We start from the raw sequence: 19,944 nt of genomic DNA on the forward strand, positions 1-19,944 counted from the left end.
GCTTTTGGGTTCTGTAGTGCCAACTTGCCGCAGAATCTGTGCAGCCAGCCCTTCCTGGGGTGACAGGCACCTGGCCTGTTGTCACAGCTGTGCACACGGGTGCAGGGTGTGTCCTCCACCCACAGGCTCAGTGCCTTCGCCATCTGCACCAGGCACCTGCCTCACACGGTGGCCATGACATTAGCGGTCTACAGAGCCACAAACATGGTGTTGATTTCCCTCTCCTTCACCAATTGAACTGTCAGATGCAAGATCTGTGCTCTTACTGTAGTCAGGACCTGTACCTTCTCACTCAATGGAGGCCCCCCGGAAGCTCCTCAAACACATGCAGGCAGACAGTACTCTGGTTGTTACTGGTAGTTACGAGTACTTGTAGTACTTGTAGTACTCAGCCATTGTTAAAGCACACGGAAATTATGTGAACCCCAGGGACCAGGATCCGAGGCCAGGGCAGCTAAGCAAGCACCAGACACAGGAAGGAGCCCCATCCAGCCTATTGGAGCCCACATCCTGCTACTCCAGGCCAAGCATCCTGGGAACTACCGACTGCTTGTCCCTGGCTTTTCCCACCCAGCGACCCCAAATCACACAAGGCCAGAACAGGAGTGGTGAGGGTCACGTGCGGGAGTGCCCCAGCTGCCACCTCTTCTGGACCTTGGGTCTCCTGGCGGGGGTCTGCAGGAGCAGTTCTCCTGTACTCCCCCGCTATGATTTCTCTGTGCTGTGCCGTCTCCCAGCCCAGGAGGCTGCTGTCTAATAGATGAGGTGCCTCCTCTCAGCTCTGAAAACAGACACCGTCCATTCTCTCAGAGCTTCTTCTGTTTCCTGGTGGAGATGAGTATCAGGGATCAGGTTCATCTGTGTCCTCAGAGTTCTGATCAGTAATGAATTCCATGTCAATCTGTCCTGACTATATTTCTGCTTTTATCATGAGCCAAAGGAAGAGAGCTTGTAAAGATTTGCACATTATCACCATTCGGACAAAAAGAGATGGGGAGTGGAGGGTTGGCTCAGGGGTTAAGAGTAAGAGCACTAGTCAGGGACAGTGGTGGTGCATGCCTTTAATCCCAGCGCTCGAGGAGGGGCCAGGTGAGTTCATGGCCAACCTGCTCTATAGAGCAAGATCCAGGACAGGCACCAAAACTACACAGAGAAACCTTGTCTCGGAAAAAAAAAAAAAAAAAAGTAAGAGCACTTAGACCCAAGGTGCTGGCACACAGCTCTAATCCCAGAACTCAGGAGGACGAGGCTGGCAGATGTCTGATTGAGGCCAGCCTGATCTACATATTGATTTCCAGGATAGCCAGGGCTATACAGAAAGACACTGTTTCAAACACACACACACACACCTCCAAATTTTATCAAATCATTTAAGTTGCTAAACTCACTACAAAATTAAAAGGCTAAAAGAGACAAGAAAAATCCTGAATAACTTAACTACCACTTAATTGTAAGGAAAAACTAAAATGAGATCTTCAACTTCAAGAAATGTTTTTTCTTTTCTTGGTGTCAGGTCCCCTGGAGCTGGAGTCAGAGATTGTGAGCTGCCATGTGTGTGCTGGGGCTCCGGGTGCTCTGGAACAGCAGCCGGTGCTTAACCACTGAACCATTTCTTCAGCTCCGAAACTTTTATTTATAAGATACTTCAAAATGGTTAGTACGGGCGGTGGTGGTGCACACCTTTAATCCCAGCACTCAGGAGGCAGAGGCAGGCGGATCTCTGTGAGTTCCAGGCCAGCCTGGTCTACAGAGTGAGATCCAGAACAGGCTCCAAAACTACACCGAGAAACCCTGTCTTGAAAAAACAAAACAAAACAAAAAAAGGACAAAATGGTCAGTCCTCCATAAAGTAAAAATCCATCTTCTAAAATGTCGCTCACTTTGTTCTAAAATGATGCCTACAACACAAAGAAAGACTAACATAACAGTCAAGCCCACCGCTGTCCTAACAAGTTCAGCCACACTGCAGTGTGCTGGGCTCTCAACAGTGAACTAGTATATTCCAGCAACACCTCAGGCCGCCGAGCCTTCCTCCCTGTAACATCAAGGGTGTGTGCTAGACACCCCTTGTTCTGTCTACAGTTACCAGGCACTGACCCAAAAGCACCTGCTCTTCATAACTCCAAACACCAACAAACACTCAACAGTTTAGAAACACACTTCCATTTAATCTGTTTCCTTAGTAATTTTTATTAAAAATGTGTTTTTAAATTTCTGTTTTGAGATACGTTTAAGGTAGTTTATTGATGCTATTGGTTTATCTTGGAATCTTGATGTTTATTATAAAAGGCTGACGTTCCCTTGATACAATTGGCAAACACACTTTCCACTGTAACCTAAGAACAGCGGTAGGGATATGGTGTGGCTCCGTGACACAGCACTCCGGTCAGTGCTGAAGCCCATCCCCAACACCCTAGAAGGAAAAGCAGAGGGGGTTAGACTACGGGCTTGGACAACCATGTCCTTGTCCCCAAGTGCCATCTCTTCACCAAGTGAAACAGAGGAACCTCCATCTTAACCAAGGGAGAAAGACAACACTGACTCCAGACACGGAGACACAGAACTCCAAGAAAACACATCACTAAGCCCAGCCCTCAACACTTCACCCGGGAAACCATGAGGAAGAAAGAAATGGACAGATCCAAGTTGACATAGACCCTGTAAAACGACTCCTACGGTTTTCAAAGAGTCAAGGGTTGGAGATGTAGGTCAGTCAAGAAAGCTTTAAGAGAGGCCCTGGGCTTGATCCCCTGAGTCCCATGGACTGAGTGTGGTAGTACATGCCTAGAATACAGCTCTTGAGAGATAAAGGATCAGAAATCCCTCAACTATGTATGAAGTTCCATCCACTGGACTGCATGAGATCCTGTCTCAGAAAATAAAAGGAGGAGGGGGTACCTACAGAACTCCGAAGCCAGAAGTCGGAAGGCACCTGGGGTGCTAAAGCAGCGGATGAATCTGAGCCCAGACTACAGTGAGAACCTGTCTTCAAAATAAAAATGTGCAAGAACTGCCAGGAAACGCACGGTGCCCAAGCCAGAACTACAGGGACTGCAGCCCTGGCTGGGCTAGGCTGCTGAAACCCAGAACCCTCCCAACCCCCCTTCGAATGGGCTGAGTGTGGCAGGGGAACTAAGACAAAGTCTCACTGGATAGTCAGGGCTGGCCTGGAAGTCGCCATGTAGACCAAGCTGGCCTCAAACTCAATTTCAGAAGTACTGGGATTAGATGAAAGGAATGCATCACTCTGCCCAGCAGGTCCCATCTTTAATAAAAAGTAAAATTGTATGAACGCCAAAAATGGTTTAAAATATAAATTTTCATCAGTAAAGGTTTGATTTGTGTACCGATTTTAAATCTATACATGGCTCACATAAGAATTCTCAGGCAAAGGGGTATGAAGAGTAGAAAATGTAAGTAGCTCTGCTTTAAAGGTCAGGGTGAGATGAACGCACAGCCCACTAATGAGGCTCTAACAGGATCCAACGGGGAACTCCTATTCATCTAGAAGGGCCAGGGAAACAGTCAAAAAGATGCCCACTCCCAGGTGTGGTGGCATACATCTGTAATCCCAGCCAGAGGATCGGGGGGTTCAAGACCATCCTCAGCTATAGCAAGTATGACTGGAGTCTGGGCTACATGAGACATTGTCTCAAAAATCAAGAGAGAAAAAAAGAAAATCAACACCCTCCCCACCTCACCCCAGTGCGCACTCCCAGGCACACGAGCACAGGTGTGGAGCCAGTGGTCAATTTCCCATTTGTTCTTAAGGTGCCCAATTTGTTTTTGAGACCGAATCTCCATTGGCCTGGAACTTACAGATCAAGCTGGCTAGCCAGGGAGCCCCAGGAATTCACCCGCTCCACTTCCCAGCACTGGGACTTTAAGCACACACCACCTGCAAATCTTTTGAACACAGGTTCCAGGATCCAGCTCAGGCCCTGGGCTCGGACTTTACCATCTTCTCAAGCCCACAGTCCAGCATCCTGACGAGGAGCCTGCTCTGCCAGCACACAATCGATGTGTTCTCCGACCTTACGCTACACACTAAAGTCACCTGCGTTTGAAGACCTGCATCTGGGTGGACTTTTTGTAGCCTAGGAAACAGCAATAGCCTATGTATGCACCCCTACCCTAAATGGCTGTTCTGAGAATGTGGCTAAGGACTTCATACCTAAACCCGATAAATTAAAAGTGGCTCAGTTCTCAGCCAGCTGCTTTAATTACCCCTGCACTAAATAAAATAACCTATTTTCTGATGAAGCATAATAACTAGGACAGCATCAGAATGAACCAATGCTTTGACACGCCAAAGGTTTGCTCACCTTATACCAAATGCCTATTTTTAAAAGTATAGAAACCAAGACTTGCTTTGCCTAAGATCTAGAGATGTAGCTCAGTGGTAGAGCCCTGCCTGGTACACAGCCCTGGGTTCAATCCCCAGCACCCCAACAACATAAAATAAAATAAAATGTAGGGGCTGAGAGATGAGTCGGCAGTTAAATACACTTTCTGCTCTTCAGGAGGACCAGAGTTGGGGTCGAAGCGCCCACGTAGTTTGGAACTTTGTCATTGTGTACCATTTTAAAGTGTTGTAATATTCCTTCTGAACTCACCTTTGATCATGGTATGCCTCTACTGTGCCTAAACGACACAGCTTTTTCCAAAGTCTTATTTTGTGAGTTAGCAGTCATTTCAGCTTTTCCGTGACTAGTGGTATATTTGTGCATGGTGATGTATTTATTTCCATTTCTTTTGCTTTTTTAATATATTTTAGTTTTTATGCTTAACATGTATCTTACATAGTTTTTTAAAGCACATAGCTGAATTTCTTGTGTTTTAAGGTTTATTTTTATGATGGGTGGTGGTGGCACACACCTTTGATCCCAGCACTTAGGAGGCAGAGGCAGGCAGATCTCTCTTTAAGTTCGAGGTCAGCCTGATCCACAGAGCGAGTTCTAGGACAGCCAAGGCTATTACACAAAGAAACGATATCTAGGGGAGGGGGTTGATTTATTTTTATTTATGAGTAAATATGTCTGTGTGTGTGTGTGCATGTGATTCAGGTGCCTGAAGAGGCCAGAAGAGGGTATCAGACACCCCAGAGCTGGAGTAACAGGCTGTGAGCTGCCCAACATGGGTGCTAGGAACAGAAGCAGGTTCTCTGGAAGAGCAGTAAGTGCTGTTAACTGCTGAGCCATCTCTCCAGCCCCACACTGGTATTTTGTAAACACTGACTTTAGATGTTTGTGTGTATACTTAGCCACCACAAAAATTTCTTTGCTGGGAATGCACTCTGCAAAATCATATATTCAGTAAAGGTGGAGGCTAAAGTTGAGCTGTACCTTAGTGCCACTACATCCTTCTGAGTATGCGACAGATGTCTGTCATCGTGGAGAAGCAGAGATCTTCCTCTAGCGCTCCACCTGTTTCTGAGAGTCTTTCACTGGACCTGGAATTCAGGGCTCAGCTGGGGTGGGGCTGCTGCTGTCCTCACCTCCCCAGCAGTGGGCTCACAGACGGTCACTGCTGCAGCTGACTGTCCTATGTGGGTGCTGAAGAGCAAGTCCCAGTCCGGACGCTTGCCTGGCGAGCGCCTTGACAACTTTCTTCTATGAATATGATTTGTTAAATGGGTGCCGGAATCCAAGCTAATTTTATGTACTTGTATGAATATTCCACAAATAAACTGTCAAGTGAGAAAATGTGGAAACCACGGAAGATTGCACTGGCGAATCTGGGGCTCGGAGTCAGGGTTGACATTCAGGGGAGCCTCTGCCTGGCTCAGCATGTGTGAGAACCCAGATCAACACTGGAAAATGCAGCCTGGGGCTGCTTCTTCACAAAGGAGCCAACAATTCCTACATGGTGCTTCTATGCTAGGAAGAGATTTGCCCAGATCTATGCAAATTCTTCCCAAAGAAAACATTCAAACAAACAGCTGGGCATGGTGGTGCACGCCTTTAGTCCCAGTACTCGGGAGGCAGAGGCAGGTAGATCTCTGAGTTCGAGGCCAGTCTAGTCTATAAGAGTTCCAGAACAGCCAGGGCTACAAAGAAACCCTGTCCTGAAGAGGGGAAAAAGAAATGCATGGAGTTAATGTGTTTTATATACATGGCTTCCCTCCCCTTTCTGTGATCATATGGCATATGTTGCCATCCTCCTTAGTCAAAAAACGTAAATGAGATAATGTAATTTTAAGTGTCAGAAAATCTAAGACCAGGGCCAGGATACAGCTCAGTAACAGAGTCCTTGCTCAGCATGTCCAAAGCCTAGGCAATGCAAAAATCAAGTCTACGACTAAGACCAGGCATTTATTTCACTGGATCTCTGAGTTCCAGGCCAGCCAAGGCAACACAGTGAGATGCTATCTCAAAAAAGGTGTGTGTGTGTTGGGGGGGTAATAAACAAGGCTGGTGTGAAGAGCTCTAGGAGCTTTACTACTACATCCACCAGTGGGGGGGGGGGGGCTAGCAGAAGAGCTCTTGGAATAAGCTGAGGCCCTCATTCAATCCTTAGTACCACCAAAAACCTAAGGAAGTACTGGCTCTCAAAGATACAAAGTCTAAATAAACCAATGCTAAGGAAGTATTGGCTCTCAAAGATACAAAGTCTAAATAAACCAATGCTTTAAAAGACCAAGTAGCAGATGCAGCTTAGTGGTAAAGCAGGCCTCCAGCACTATACATGCTTTTGGTCTGTTTGTGGGTATTTATGTGTGTATGTATATATGTGTGTTTGCCACATCTATAATAGGCAGAAGTATATAGAGTCCTATATGGAGTACAATAAAACTCTCAGCCTTCCTACTCAGCAGTGCCCTACTCAGCCATTCTATTTTCGTTTGGTTTGGTTTGGTTTTGAGACAAGATCTCCTTGGCTTTCCTGGAACTTGATATGTAGACCAGGCTGGCCTCCTGAGAGACATGCTGGGACTGAAGGGGTGAGCTGCCACACCCAGCCTACATTGTTTTTAATCAGGTCACAACCAAGAAAACCCTCCAAGCCCTCCAATGATCTCTAGCTGGGCCAAATACTCTCACTTTCCCACTGGCCAAAGCGAAAATAAGCAAACGGGCGGCGCAGGAACAGGCAAGGGCTGCGGGAACAAGGAACCATCGGAGAGTGGCCCCGGCGAGGTCCGTGGACAGGGGGAAGCTGTGGAGGGCAGATCGGAAGGCTGGGGACGAGCAAATCCCAAAGACACCTTTGCATGTCCCAACAGTGCAACTGCCACACTCTGGCCCTCAACCCATCCTTACACTCGGTGGGGAGTGTGGGGTGCTTCTTCCGGCACACCTGGGAGAAGACCGGGTAAGAAACGTCCATGTGAACTGCCTGGGCTTTGTTCCCCAGCTCTGTGAGTGGAAGATGGGGGGCGGAGGGTAGGGAAAACTGTGTCATGACTAAAATAATAACTCAGAAACTCAGAGTGGAATAACCGTCAGGGTTATTTAGACTTCAAATTTAACTCAGCACTTGAACCCACAGTCACTTTTCAAACTGGAGCTGAGTTTTGTAATTACGATTCACTTTTTTAAAAATTCTCAACCAGGGCTGGAGATATGACTCAGTGGTTGAGAGCACTGACTGCTCTTCCAGAGGACCCGGGTTCAATTCCCAGCACCCACATGGAAGCTAACAACTGTCTGTAACTCCAAGATCTGACACCCTCACACAGACATACATGCAGGCAAAAACACCAATGCACATCAAATACACTATAAAAAATAATAATAACTCTCAACCAGTCTAGCAAGCATTCTAGAATAAACAGTTCCATTTATTTTCATCTGGATCCTGCTTTCAAACAAGTGGTAGTGGTATATGGCTCTCATCTAAGCACTCAGAATGCTGACACAGGACGACTGTAATTTACATGCCCGCCTGGGCTACCCACAATTCCAGACATGGTCAAGGCCCCAACCCAGACCTGCAGAACCCCAGCCTCTGGAATGACCTCATCAGTCCTCTACAGAAGCAGACAGAGGTGGGACAGAGAACCAGAGCCGCCCAGATGAAGTCACGTGGCCCCTGCTTACGGAGAGTAAGTCCCTAACTTCTCGATTGCTGGCCAAAGGCGCACACCTGCTGCTGAAAAAACATACTCAAATACAGCTGCGCGGCACTATAAACCCGGCACCTGGCAGAGGACATGGGGACTGGACAAGGACCTAACCAGAGTTTGCCACCTAAAGAGCAAAGAGACACTGGGGGGGGGGGAGGTGCTTAGTCTTACAGCAACTTTGATATGCCATGTTTTGTTGATATCAATGGGAAGCTGGCCCTTTCCTGAACAGAAGGGGAGGAGTGGGGGGGGGACAAAGGGGGGAGGAGCTGGATGAGAGGTGGGAGGGGAAACTGGGGCCAGGATGTAAAAGAAATATGTAAATAAATAAAATAAAAAGAGCAAAGGGACAAAGGCAGAACCTAACCTCCTCCCCAAGGTCCATCATCCCAGCTATTCAAGCAGTTGAGACAGGGAATTATTACCAAGTTTAAAGATGGTCTGGGCTACAGAGGGAATTCAAAGCCAACCTGGGCAACTTTAGTGAAACTCTTATTTCAAAAAGTAAAACGGGGTGAGGATGGGGGAGGGTGGGCGGGGCTGGGAGCTGTGCTCAGTAGTAGAGTGCTTGCCTAAGGCACGTACTAGGTTTCGTCTCCCAAAATGGCAAACATGGGTATCATCATCATGCCCCTGCCCAAGGATGACCCGAAGAACAGAGAACGGTTGGTCTATATCTTAACAGGGTGAAAGAGAAAACAACTCGTAACACATAAAAGGCCTTACAGAAATGACTGCAGGTAAGTGAGAAAGTTTCCCGTGCCTCCAGGGAGTGAGGCAAGATCCCGGGACTCAGGCAACAAAGGAGCCCGAGGCAAGAAACTGAAAAGAAATATCAGCCATTCCACATCCGAAACCAGGGCTTGTGGGTACCGTACCTGCACCCCCTTATTTGCAAACTAGTTTCCCCTTTGCCCTGGAAACGCCCGGAGACAACCAGGCGGTGTGAGACGGTCACTGCACCTCGCTTCACCTCCTGTTCCCAAACACAGCCGGCGCTCCCCCAGCACCATCTCAGATCTGCACTCTCAGCAGCCAAGGAGCACAAAGCCGCGACGCGCGGGGGGTTGGGGGGGAAATACACTAAACAGCAAAACTTGGGCGCTACAACTGTGATCCCAAAACTTACAAGGTGAAGACAGAAGGATCGAGAGCTCAAAGCGAGCCTCGGCTACAATGCGAGTTCCATGCTAGCCTGAGCTACAAAATACCTTACTCAAAGATTTAAAATAAATAAACAAACAAACTTGGGCAGGACGTGGTTGCACTGGCACCCGGGAGGTCGAAGCAGGCGAAACTCTCTGAGTTCCAGACCAGCCAAAACTACATCCTGAGGTTTCCCGCACCCCCCACCCCCACCAAAAGGCAACAACTTGATGAGAAAAAAAAAAAAAAAAAACAGAGGTGCAGAAGTAAACTTTTTCCCCCCATCCCTTCTCTTAACCCCGCCGTCTGGGTGCTTGCCCAAGCCATACTGATTATTTCCATAGCCTCAAGGCTAAGGTCTTCCTTCCGGTCATTGTGTTTATTTCCATCTCCTCCTCTCCCCCACCCCACCCCACCCCCCAAAAACAGTCCTGGAGCCCCGCGGGATCCGCAAGCCAACAGCTCGGGACAAAGCCCACGGCTGGGCTCCACCTGGGAGCAGGGCGGAGCACCGGCCAGGCCAGGGCGGGCGCTGGCTCCGGAGCCTGGGAGCTCCCCGCCCCCCTGCCAGGGCCCCCGCCGCAGTTACCAGGGCACCGATGCCCCGCCCCCGCCGTGCCCGCCGGCCAATCGCGCGCCGTCTGCTGCCCTCGGAGCCGCGAGCCCCAGATACACACACACACGCGCGCGCGCGCGCGCACACACACGTATACACACACATACACACACACACCGAGCCCGAGCGCGACCCCACGGGGCTCAGGAGGGGCCCTTGGCACCGCGCCCCCATCTGGGCGCGCGCCCCCGGAGAGCCCGACTCGGCCAATCGGAGCCCAGGAGAAGGGGCTGCGCGGCCCCGCGGGTCCGCTCGCCCGCCCGCCCGCCCGCTCGTCCACGCGCGCGCGAGACCACCCCCTCCCCCGAACAACCTTCCCCCCACCACCACCACCACCACTCACGCACGCACACACGCACGCACTCACGCACGCACACGAGCCCAGGTATAGAATATGAGACGCACGCGCAAAACGCCGCGAGCCACCCCCCCCCGTCCCGCCACCCCCACGCACCGCGCGCGGGTGCGCGCGTGCAACTGTCGCCTCCTCTCTCCCTCTCCCCCCCCAACACGCCCCGCAACCTCCGCCGCCCCTCCCCCTCCCTCCCCCGGAGCCGCGTCGCGTCCGCGGCCAAGGCCCCCAAGTCGAGTGGACTTTGGGGTGGTGGGGGGGACGGACGACGACGATGGGGGGTCAGGGGAGGGAAAGGGTCACAGAGCGTCCGGCTCCTCACCCCGAAGTTGTCCCATCCGCCGTCACTCCCAACGCGCCAGAGCGACCCCCCAACTCTCACACCCGGGTCGGTGCACACGAACCCCCGCGGCGGGGGGGGGACACGGGACAGAAAAGTGTCGAATAAAGACGCCCCTGTTCGCCATGGCACCCCGAGGCGGAGGAGGAGGAGGACGGGGTGGGGGACACGAGGGAAGAGGAGGGGGACCCTTCTAAGGCGACAGGGACTCACCCGAAGTGCAGCCGGGGAGGGTCGGGGAAGGGGGGAAAGGCGGACAGCAAGCGGGCGGAGGCCGGAGGGGCCTCGGCTGAGGCGAGCTGGCGAACGGGGTGGAGGTGAGAGGGCGAGGGGGGCCCCGTGCGTCTCGGCCGTGCTCCTGTCACCGCCGCATGGCCGCCCCCGGCGGGGCCTCCACTCCTCGCTCGGATCGCCGCACGCGGGGGGGAAGAAGAAAAAAAAAAAAAAAAACAACCAGGGACGAAGCCCGGGGGTAACCGCGGCAGGCGGGCGGCGAGCGCGTGCAGGGAAGCGGGCGGCGGGGGGGGGGGGGCGCCGGTGCCCCCTTTTCTCTGCTCTCCGAGCTTCTCTCTCACCCTCCTCCTCCTCCTCCTTTTTTTTCCCCCTTTTTTTTTTTTTTTTTTTTTTTTTTTTTTTTTTTTTTTTTTTTTTTGTTCCTCGAAGGTGCCGCTGCGCGTGCGCGCGAGCAGCACCGCCCACCGGGAGTTGTAGTCCTAGACTGGCGCTCACCTACGCGACGGGTGGGTACCCCGAACTATAACTCCCAGGCAGCCTTGCGCGATGAACCCAGATTCTCTTCCCCCGTCGCCCCCCTCTAGGCCGAGCCGGAGCGCCGCGGCGCCCGGCCCTCTCCGGCTAGGACTGTCAATGGAGGAGCGCGGGTGGTGGGAGCAAGAACATGGCTGCACCTGGGGCCTGCGCGGCCGTCCGGATGGGGGAGGGGAGTGGGGTGGAAAGAAACGGAGATCTAGATCGCGGTGCCCTCCCCACCTTGCTTCTGCTCCAGGCCACAACTTCCACTTAAATAACTCTTCGCAACCTACATTCCCTTGCAAATTGCAAAGTTGGAGGGCATTGCAAAGACCAGGGGAGCCCCGGGGCTGGCCTGTCGCCTGTTTTGCAGAGGGAAGTCCCCCAGCGCCGGGACACAAAGAACTCAATGTTTTCAAAGCTGGCTTTAGAAGCAACCAGAACGGACTTGCCCTAACTTGGGACAGGCAACGGATGGGAGGGGGTGGGGAACTCGTGATTTCCACTTTTTCCTCTCTCGAGTCTTTGCACACCTCTACAGTTAGAAAGAAAATTGGAACAATTCCGACTGTTCCCACAACTGCAAAGAGATTTAACTTAAAGCTCCTCCTCCGTCCATTAAATTTATTTTTACTTCTCAACTGTTAAATAAGATCAGTGACTTTCGAGAGTAACAACTAACTGTTCATCTAAGTTAAATCCAAAAGTTTAAAAAGCCCGTGTCTGAAGAACTTGGATGTTAATGCAAAACACTAAATTGAGTGAATTTGTAGTGTTTGTTCATTTGTTTTTTTCCTATTTTTTCTGCCCACCCCCTACGCCAGCCAGCCGAATATTCGGGCGCCCTCCCCCACCCGCTGCTTCTCGGTAGGTGGCGGCCACAAGGCTTTTTCCAGCCTCCCAGCCTCTTTGTCGCTTGCTGGAAAACTTTCCGTGCTAGCCAGTCTTTTGATGTAGTTCCAAAACCCTGCCTTTGAATTCGGGTTCAAGGATTGGCGTTCCCTGCTCGACTTTCTTGCATGAAACCGCACCCACAAAGCCTCGTCTAGAATCTCCATGTTGGATTTCTTTGCACTCCACGGAGTCTTTAAGGATCCCTGGGAAGCAATCTGATTACAGAAGCCGCCTACGTTTTTTACGATTTCCCCCTAACAATATTTACACCCTTCGTTCACTTGCCTAATCCGATTGTGACTGACTCAACTTTGTCGGCTCTGTCCAGAGCTATTCATTAAGTTGTCAAAAGAACAACTTTTTCTTTGCGCTGGGATTTCACTGATCTTTGGAATATTTAACCAAATTCCAAACTCCCGAAACAAGAGTCCTGCTCCTTTGCCGCGGGGGTTGTGTTCTGAGATCCATGCCTGAAATCAGTCCAAACTTACATACTATGATTTTTTTTCCCCCTATACATGCTTAGGACAAAAGTTCTGCAGAGTGTGGTGATACACGCCTGAAATTCCAGCACTCAGGCAGTAGAGGCAGGATGATGAACACAAGTTGGAGGTCAGACTGGTCCAAGTAAGAAATTCAGGGCTTCCAAGGTTGCCTGGTAAGACCATCTCTCAAAACAACAAAGAAAGGAAACATTACAAAGTTGTTTTTTTTTTTTTTAATTAGGCACATAAGAGTAAAAATAAGTAATACTAAAATTGAAGATTTAGGGCCAGGATGTAGCTTAGTTGGTAGAGTGCTTGCCTAGCATGCACAAACCCCTACCCTCAGCACTACATAAACCAGACATGGTGGGACATATGGGTAACCCCAGCCCTTGGTAGACGGAGGCAGGAAGAGGGAGGTTCGGCGCCATCCTCTGCTATACAGAAAATCAGAAGCCAGCCAGGGATACTGAGACCTTGTATGAAATAATAACAGTACTAATAATGATAAACCATTTGTAACAATATACTATCATAACATCTATGTGAACATCACTCAGAATACTAAAGTTGTCCACACCCTTCTGCCCACTTTCCTGACAGGGAAAGACTGGCTTTGGATGGCATCCTTCATCTTCAGCCAGCCTTTTCCACTGCTGGAAATGTACTCAAGCTCCTTCGTGGGCCAGCAGTGCCTCTCCAGCGACTTGTATTTTCCAGTCCAAACTGGTTCCTGAGTAACCATCCCTTACTGCAGTAAACGGTTTTCGTCTCTTACACATTCTCAATCCTTTCAGGAGAGGACTTGTTGAATGTCATTGTTTTGTTTTGGCTTTGAAATGGGGCTCACTCTGTAACCCAGGCTGGCCTTGAACTTCCGACCCTTACTCGTCAGCCTCTGAGTACATGCCGGGTCTGAAGTCTTCATAGATGCTTAGTGCTTCATGACAAGTCACAGTGGCCTACAAATTTTCTGTTCGTGTCTTCAACCCCCAGGTTAAAACCCTTTTCATCTTCAATATACAAATATCTTTTTTTTTTTCTTTGTGGGTTTTTTGTTTTTGTTTTTTGGGGTTTTTTTTCTTTTGGTTTTTCAAGACAGGGTTTCTCTGTGTAGCCCTGGCTGTCCTAGAACTCTCTGTAGACCAGGCTGGCCTCGAACTCAAAGAGATATGCCTGTCTCTGCTTCCTGAGTGCTGGGATTAAAGGTGTGCACCACTTGGCTTATATAAGTATATAATACTAATAAATAATATATAAATATCTTTGGACACTGATGATATCATTTTCCTTCACAGTTTAATAGAGAAAAGACTCCTTACTGGAGATTCTAGAATTTTTTTTTTCAGTTTTAGAGGTAGAGATTGAACCCAGGGCCACCCCCATTCTAGGCAAAGCAGTGCACCACCGAGCTGTCTCCTACGCCCCTTACTTACAGGTGCTTTTGAGGCAGAGTCTCACTAAATTGCTCAGGCTGTTCTCAAACTCAACATTGTAGCCTGGGAAGGCTTTAAACATCCCATCCTCCTTGTCTGAGTCTCCTGAAGGTTTAAGGATTACAGATGTGTACCCGTCATGGCTTTCCAATTAACTTGAAAATTTTTATTTAAAGAAAAGGCTTTCAGCTGGGTGGCGGCACACGCCTTTAATCCCAGCACTCCAGAGACAGAGACAGGCAGATCTCTGGGTGTTATTGCTTTTGCTCTTTTGGGGGGGCCCACCACCCAGCTCCCAAATAAATCACACATGCAGGCTTATTATTTATAAATGCCCAGCCTTAGCTTGGCTTGTTTCTTGCCAGCTTTCCTTAACTTAAATTATCCCGTCTACCGTTTGCCTTTGGGCTTTTCCTGTTCTTTTCTGTAAATCTTACTCTTACTCCTTGGTTTGTTGTGTAGCTGGGTAGTTGGCCCCTGTTGTCTTCCTTCTTCTCTGGCTACTTCTTTTCTCCCAGATTTCTCCTTCTATTTCTTCTCTCTGCCTGCCAGCCCCACCTATCCTTTCTCCTGCCTCGCTATTGGCCGTTTAGCTCTTTATTAGACCATCAAGTGTTTTAGACAGGCACAGTAACACAGCTCCACAGAGTTAATGCAACATAAACAAAAGTAACACACCTTAAAATAATATTCCCCAACATCTGTGAGTTCAAGGCCAACCTGGTCTGCGGAACCAGTTCTAGGGAAAAAAAGAAAAGAAAAGAAAAAGCTTTCAAACTGGGTGGTGGTGGCACATAACTTTAATCCCAGCACTCGGGAGGCAGAGGCAAGTGAATCCCTGTAACAGAAGCCCCCTCGCAAGCTGGCTCACTTGCCATATTGGCAAGCCCTGGGTTCAACTGAGAGAGCCCGTCTCAATAAATAGGGTGGTAAGCAAGCAAAGACTCTTAGTGTTAACTCTGACATCCATGTGCACATGCATACACACACAGGTGAACCCACAAAACACACACACAGATATGCCTACCATACACACATACATATGTGGGGGGAAAAAAGAAAGAAAGAAAAGAAAAGCCAGAATCAGTATTCTTACAGCCCTTCATCTCAGCCAAAAAGACAAGAAGATACAGCATCTGTACACTTGAACTTGAGGCCAATTTCTAGGAAAACAAGCATTCCTTGAATGCAACCACAGAAAACAGCAAGACTTCAAGCCTAGATCTGATAAGGAAGACAATTACTGTATGACCAGAGGGCAGATGTCATTCCCAGGCTGCCTGCCCTGGACAAAGGAGTGAATCATATCCAGGGTGGTTACAAGCCCTGGAGATGTCCTCAAGCTACTTTGAATGGAGCCGAAGTTTTGGTTTTAAGATAGGGCTCACACATGAGCTGGAGAGATGGCTCAGAGATGAAGAGCAACGGCTGCTCTTCCAGAGGTCCAGGGTTCAATTCCCAGCACCCACGTGGCAGCTCACAACTGTCTGTAACTCCAGATCCAGTGGATCCAGCACCCTCACACAGACCTACACATAGGAGAAAACACTAATGCACATAAAGCCTAGGCTAGCCTCCTCAACCTCCCAGGATGGCAGGAGATCATCAGATACAACTCTTAAAAACTCAATCTCTGTCTGTCTGTCTTTCTCTCTCACACACACACAAATAAAGTATAAAGTGTAAAAATAAGGGACCTATGGCTTTAATATTAAAAAAAAAAAAAAAGCTTTAAAAAAATAATAGAGTGCTTGGCTAGCAAGCACACAAGCACAAGGTCCTGGGTTCAATCCTCAGCTAGAAAAAAAAAAAAAGTTCATAATAGCCAGAACCTGGAAACAACCTAGATGCCCATCAACTGAAGAATGGATTAAGAAAATGTGGCACATATACACAATGGAGTACTACTCAGCAGAGAAAAACAATGACAGCATGAAACTTGCAGGCAAATGGATGGAACTAGAAAATGTCATCCTGAGTGAGGTAACCCAAACCCAGAAGGACAAACATGGTATATACTCACTCATAAGTGGATACTAGATATAAAGCAAAGAACAATCAGACTGCAACCCACAGACCCAGGGAGGCTATATAGCAGGGGGAACCCTAGGATGACTGTGGTTTATAATAAGTTTGGGTTTTACTCAATCACTGGGCAAAGTGAAGCATTTCACTATTAGGATAAGAATTTGTAATGTATCAAGCTGATAATAGAAAAAAATAAAATATTAAAAAAAAAACCAAAAAAGTAAACCCCAGGAAAAAATAATAATAAAAATAAAAACAAGCCAGGCGGTAGTGGTGCACACCTTTAATCCTAGCACTCGGGAGGCAGAAGCAGGCAGATCTCTGTGAGTTCAAGGCCAGCCTGGGCTACAGAGTGAGTTCCAGGACAGGCTCCCTCCAAAGCCACACAGAGAAACCCTGTCTCAAAAAAACCAAAAATAAATAAATAAAAAATAAAAACCAGAAGACTCAAAAGCTTGCTCAGCAGTTAAGATCACAGAAAATCCATGTTCTCCCCAGCACCCTCATCAGGCTGCTTACAACTGTAACTTCAGCTACAGGGCCCTCTTCTGGCCTTCTGGGGCATCTGCACTCACATGTGTATATACCCACATGCAGACACACAAATATACACAATCAGAAATGAAATAAGCATTTAAAAATCTTGGTCTCTTTCTTTTATGTGTATGAGTGTTTCCCTTGCATGTGTGTATGTTTATCGCATGTGTGCCTGGTGGCCTTGGAGGTCAAGAGAGGGCTTCAGACTTCCTGACAATGTTCAACCTCAGGTGATGTTCTTAGGTGACATACACCTTGGATTTTTGGTGGGTTTTTGTTTTTTGAGGCAGGGTCTTACTATGCAGTTCTGGCTATCCTGGAACTCACTATGTAGTCTAGGCTAGCCTTGAACTCACAGAGATCTGCCTGCGTCTGCCTCCCAAATGTGCTTACCAGCATGTGTTTAACTCCAGCACTCAGAGGCAGAGGCAGGTGGATCTCGGGGTTGGAGGCCAGCTTGACCTATAGATGGAGTTCCAGGACAGTAGCCAAGGGCTACGCAAAGAAACAAAAAAGACATACAGCCGGTTTGACTCCGGAGAGTAAGCACCCAGCTTAGATCTGTCCTTTGTGATTGCTACCTCCTGTCTCCTGTACCTTCCGTTTGAAGTCTTATCTGAGAGTTTCCTAGGGGATCAAAGCCTATGCAAACTTAGATTAGGAACAGCCCAGGACACCTGGGAATTCCTTGCCTGAGAATTTGCATATTGGACTTGCTAAAGGTGTGAATTGTGTAACAATAAAATGGCCCTTTGCTAAACTAGAGCAGTTCAGTCCTTAGAGGTGAAATCCGCCCCCTGCAGTTGGGAAAGGTATAGATTCATCATTGAGGTGCCACTGTCTCTTGATTCCACAGACCCACGTGAACACCTACACCTGATATACAATATACCACCATCTTGGGTTTTTTTTTTTTTTTGGAAACGGTCTCTCATTAGTCTGGAACTCACTAACCGGGCTTGGCTAGCTGGCCAAGCCTGTCTCTTTCTCCCCAGGACTGGGATTACAAATAAATATCATCACACTCAGGTTTGGTTGGCTTTTTTTTTTTTTTTTTTTTTTTTTTTTTTTTTTTTTTCTTTACATAGGTGCTGAGTCAAACTCAGGTCCCCATACTTGGAGAGCAAGCACATTACCAAGTGAGCCATCTCTCCAGCCCCGGCAAAGGGGGCTTAAGCAACCTAAGCAAGTGCTCAACATAATTCAACCATTCACACAAAGACACATGAGAAGCAGAAGTTCACTTTAGATCACAGCTACATTACTAATTATTACACATAAGGTATAACTTGCATTCAGATTTTTTTCCCTTACTACTAAAAGAATTTTGAGGACTATACATACTTAAAAAGTAATTTGTCAGGGCTGAAGAGGTGGCTCAGCAGTTAAGACATGAGTTGCTGGGCGGTGGTGGCACATGCCTTTAATCCCAGCACTTAGGAGGCAGAGCCAGGCAAATCTCTGTGAGTTCGAGGCCAGCCTGGGCTACAGAGTGAGCTCCAGGACAGGCACCAAAACAACACAGAGAAACCCTGTCTCAAAAACAAACAAACAAACAAAAAAGAAGAAAAAGACTTGAATTGATTGCCAACATCCATGTGGCAACTAACGACCCTCTGTAACTCCAGTTCCAGGAAACCCAACACCCACTTCTGGCCTCCTTGAGCACGCCAGTCATCCATGTGGTGCACATACATGCAGGCGAAGCAACCATACACCTAAAATAACATTTTTTTAAAGTTTCTTTTCTTTCTTTCTTTTTTTTTTTTTTTTTTTTTTTTACTTATTTATTTTTCTGAGACAGAGTTTCTCTGCAATATGAACTGCATCTCTAAGGGAGGGCAGACATCTAGAGATACGGGGACTGCTGTACAGTGCGGCAGACATGGAATGTTGTTGGTCTGCAGCCAAAATTATCTTGGGCTATATCTAGGCCTTTTATCTTGGGTCAGTTACCTGAACTTTCCTATCTGACCTAAATTCTAATAGATAAAGTCCAGGGGGTATCTCGAAGTTGAACTTACTTTTAGATTCCACCAACCCTAAGGCTGAGGGAGATCACTAGATGATACCATTGAGTCTAGCGGTGATTTCCTGCTCTCTGTAGCCCAGATACCTGAAGCTAACAGGACTTGTATTTGGTCAATGCATCAGGTTATGACTTATGTAGCCTGGTTTGGTGGTACATGCTTATGATGTGACCCCTGGAGAAGTAGAAACCAGAGAACAAGGAGACATCCTATCTTTTTTTTAAAAAAAGATTCATTTATTTATTATGTATACAGTGTTCTGCCTGCATGTATGCCTGCATTCCAGAAATGAATACCAGATCCCATTACAGATGGTTGTGAGCTACTATGTGGTTGCTGGGAATTGAACTCAGGACCTCTAGAAGAGCAACCGGTACTCCTAACCTCTGAGCCATCTCTCCAGCTCCCATCCTATCTTTTTTATTTTTTAGTTTTTTAGTTTTTCGAGACAGGGTTTCTCCATGTTGTTTTGGTGCCTGTCCTGGATCTTGCTCTGTAGACCAAAATGGCCTCGAATTCACAGAGATCCGCCTGGCCCTACCTTCCAAGTGCTGGGATTAAAGGCATGCCCCACCGCCGTCTGGCTAAACATCCTATCATTAAAAAAAAGAAAAAAAAAAAAAAAAAAAAGACAAAACCTAGCCATGCCATGGTGACTCACCTTTAATCCCAGCACTCCAGAGGCAGAGGCAGGCGGATCTCTGTAAGTTTGAGGATAGCCTGGTCTACAAAGTGAGTTCCAGGATAGCCAGGGTCCATTACACAGAGAAACCCTGTCTCAAAACAAACAAACAAACAAACAAAAACCCCCAAATTGTTTATTTGTTATATGTGTATGTGTGTGCAGGTGCCCATGGAGTCCAGAAGAGGGCATCAGATATCCCTGGAACTGGAGTTACAAGTGTGAGCCATCTGATGAGGGTCCTGGGAACTGAACAGGGGTACTTTATAATAGATGTGGTGGTTTGAAAGAAAATGGCCCCCAAAGGGAGTGGCACTATTAGGAGGTGTGGCCTTAATGGAGTGGGTGTGGTCTTGTTGGAGTAGGTGTGGTCTTGTTGGAGGAGGTGTGGCCTTGTTGGAGTAAGTGTGGTCTTGTTGGAGGAGGTGTGGCCTCGTTGGAGTAGGTGTGGTCTTGTTGGAGGAGGTGTGGCCTTGTTGGAGTAGGTGTGGTCTTGGAGGAGGTGTGGCCTTTGTTAGAGTAGGTGTGGTCTTGTTGGAGGAGGTGTGGCCTTGTTGGAGTAGGTGTGGTCTTGGAGGAG

General features: G+C 48.2%; 1 protein-coding gene across 9 annotated transcripts in view; it reads right to left on the bottom strand.

The window, feature by feature from the left end:
* Gtf2i (general transcription factor IIi) overlaps positions 1–11,151 on the bottom strand; it is a 93,943-nt gene extending 82,792 nt beyond the window's left edge. For 4 of the 9 annotated variants that reach the window (XM_028870125.2, XM_028870121.2, XM_028870122.2 and 1 more), the window contains exon 1: positions 10,736–11,151. Coding sequence is in view for 4 of the 9 variants with exons in the window: in XM_028870119.2 (XP_028725952.1) it covers positions 10,505–10,520 (16 nt within the window). In the remaining 5 variants the exon portion in view is untranslated. Of the gene's footprint in view, positions 1–10,504; positions 10,527–10,735 lie in introns of those variants that run through there. The other 5 variants (XM_028870119.2, XM_028870114.2, XM_028870123.2 and 2 more) reach the window with 3 other exon arrangements.
* Between the last annotated feature and the right edge of the window lie 8,793 nt (positions 11,152–19,944).

Source organism: Peromyscus leucopus, chromosome 23, assembly GCF_004664715.2.
Source record: "Peromyscus leucopus breed LL Stock chromosome 23, UCI_PerLeu_2.1, whole genome shotgun sequence".
NCBI classification, from domain to species: Eukaryota; Metazoa; Chordata; class Mammalia; order Rodentia; family Cricetidae; genus Peromyscus; species Peromyscus leucopus.